This window comes from Castor canadensis, chromosome 9 (genome assembly GCF_047511655.1).
Source record: "Castor canadensis chromosome 9, mCasCan1.hap1v2, whole genome shotgun sequence".
Lineage (NCBI taxonomy): Eukaryota > Metazoa > Chordata > Mammalia > Rodentia > Castoridae > Castor > Castor canadensis.
The window spans coordinates 128849188-128851867 of NC_133394.1; the positions used below are offsets into that span (position 1 = coordinate 128849188).

Here is a 2680-nt window from a genome sequence, read left to right on the forward strand (position 1 = left end):
AAGCAAAAACCAAACTATGTAAAAGTATCAAACTTTTAAACAGTTCTTTCCATTCTGATACAAAATGTTACAAAATTACCACACTCCATTCATGTACCTTAAATGCCCAATAGGACAAAAACGTCAAAAATGGTTAACCCGGTCACAAAAACTCTCAAGTCCAACAAACGTTTAAAAACCCATTTTAAAGACTTGACAATAGAACAAGTATACATAATCAATCAGAACACATAATTTACATATTTAGCAATGTATTAGGTTTTCTTTTATATTTGTAATTTAGAATTTATTCATAGCAACACACACACAACCACATATAACTGAGAAAGGTTAATTTTCACGAAACATTAAGAAATGCAAATCTAGAGGGTAAATTGATTTATTTGAAAATATTAAATTTACCAAATTTTATCTTATCTGCCATTTTTGGATTGACAATTATTACTATTTAGAAAACTAGAGTTGCAAAGAGAGCCTTTCTTCTTCATGTTCAGTGTGTTTAACTTTTACAAAGCTTCCAGTTGTGCCAGCAGTGTCCTTGAGGTCATCTTCCACTTTATTATCTGTCACCAGATCGCTTGCAATAAGACATATGCTTCTGTATGGCACAAGCCTAAACTCAGCTTCACTTTTGACCTTTTTAATTTATAAAACTCCACTAAAAAAATCCATCTAATTTTTAGGCAGGTCCACAAAATACTTTAGGAATCAAACACTTTTATTAGAATAAAGATCCTTCAAAGTTTTTAACTCTTCTATTAGAGTTTTATTTTGATTTTCCAGGACTGCAACTCCATGTTCCAGGCATTTCACATATTCCTTCTTCTTCCTGCTACATTCTCGAGCAGCTTCTCTGTTTTTCATCAACCTTATTTCTCTTTTCAGTTGGGGGTCATCTGTCTTAGCTGTCTGAGACGTAAGAGTCACAGGAAATGTCATCACCACAGTCTGTTGCAGTGAAGTAACTGGTGTGGTACGGATCTGATATGTTTGCATATCTCCTGATGCAACCACCTGCTTGCTGGGCACAAGTATTTGTTGTACATCAGAGGTCTGCGCATACTGGAGAATAGTGCCTTGCTGAGTACTGCCTGAATTTGTCATGGTTAATGCCTGCAGTCCCTGTACTCCATCTGCTCCTGGACTGGCCAACTGTAAGGCTCCATTTGGTGCAATGGCAACTCACAAAGTTGTGAGAAGCAAATGAGATAATGCTGAAAAGTATTGTGCCTTATTCTCGACGTCCTTTAATAGTTACTGCTATGAAAGTATGACAGTCTTTCTGCACACCACTTCTTTCCACAGCAAAGTTAGTTTTGTGTGTCTATCATGTGGAAACAAATCCTATACATACTGTACTGTCCGCTGCTAGTCTGATAGATGGGAGTTGGAACAGACATAGAAGTCACAGCAGAAACTCTGGGGTTTTCTCCATCTCCTTTTCTACCCCGAGTATCTTCAGAAAAGACGTCTTTCAAAATTTTTCTGTAAGATGGGGGCTGTGCTAGGATCCCGTGAGTTTTCTGTGAGGAGCCTATGCTGTCAGATGAGTCCTGAGATTCCTCACTTTCTGATAAAGATGATACCTGTTGAGCAATATGAGAAATATGCGCTTCTTGAACTGTTGGACCTGGCTGAGGTGCAGTCTCTGAAGAGTTACTCTTGTGGGAATCTTCCATAATCGACTGTGGCTGCCGCATCGCCACTGTCCGGGGCAGGAACTTCCACTCCCCCCCTCCCAGGTGAATCCGAATTCGCTATCCACTTCCCCCGTCCCGTCCCTCACGCCTCGGGGAACGCGCCTCTTTCTCAGGGGTCAGGCGGGGCAGGGAGATCAGTGTAACTTAACAGCCAACTATCCTAGGCTACCGTTTCTTGGCAATCAGAACTACCACAAGCGGCATGATCCACACCAGACTTGGGGCAAGGCGTGGGGGGGATGGTGCAAAACTGAGTGCAAATCTGTACTGAACTTTCTAACATATGCCTGATATCCATGAATTTTCCCTTACAAATAGTCAATTTGGCTGATTTTGATCTAAAGTAAATAAATTTCTAAAAAGATTCCTTCATTAATGCTGAAGGATTCACCAGCATCCCTAATATTTACTTCAATGTTACATATTTAAATAGTATGTATCAAAGTTAAATAGCATGAATCAAAGTTTTCTATGCATTTTAGGATGGCAACAACACAACATGTCTGTAAAGGAAGTATGAGAATTTTTTGACAAAACAAAATGGAGGTTTGTTTACTAGTTGTTATATATTCATAATCATAATTAAACTAACTCTGAATATAGTGTTAGATATATAAATAGAATAACAGATATAATTTATCCATAAACATGCATTGTGCCTGTGCATGTTTACAGATTTACCAAAAAGAGTATGCTATATCTCTCAAATACGAACTTTTTTTCTACGGAGTGACTTAAAGAATTGTATGTTAAGAATTGCTGGCTTAGGCAAATGATTTTGACAATGAAGAATACACTGAAGAACTCTCCTGCTGTTGGTTCATGGAGGCTGAAATTAGGAAATTTTTGTGAATATTCTTTTATGGTCACTAGAGGCAAGTTAAAATGATATGCTGATGTGCAGTGGAATAAGATTTCAAAAAAATAGTAAGAATAACTCATTTTAATCATAACTATTGTCAAAATCACCAAATATCTTA

The 2680-nt window shown here is 37.6% G+C and overlaps 1 protein-coding gene across 1 annotated transcript; it reads right to left on the reverse strand.

Annotated features, from left to right (window-relative positions):
• Positions 1 to 474: 474 nt before the first annotated feature.
• On the reverse strand, positions 475 to 1685 carry LOC109676974 (cyclic AMP-dependent transcription factor ATF-1-like). The gene is made up of 2 exons (XM_020153167.2): positions 1355 to 1685; positions 475 to 1181 (listed from the first exon to the last, which is right to left on the reverse strand). The coding sequence occupies exons 1-2, from the start codon at positions 1677 to 1679 to the stop codon at positions 709 to 711; spliced, it is 798 nt and encodes a 265-aa protein (XP_020008756.1). The 5' UTR covers positions 1680 to 1685; the 3' UTR covers positions 475 to 708.
• Between the last annotated feature and the right edge of the window lie 995 nt (positions 1686 to 2680).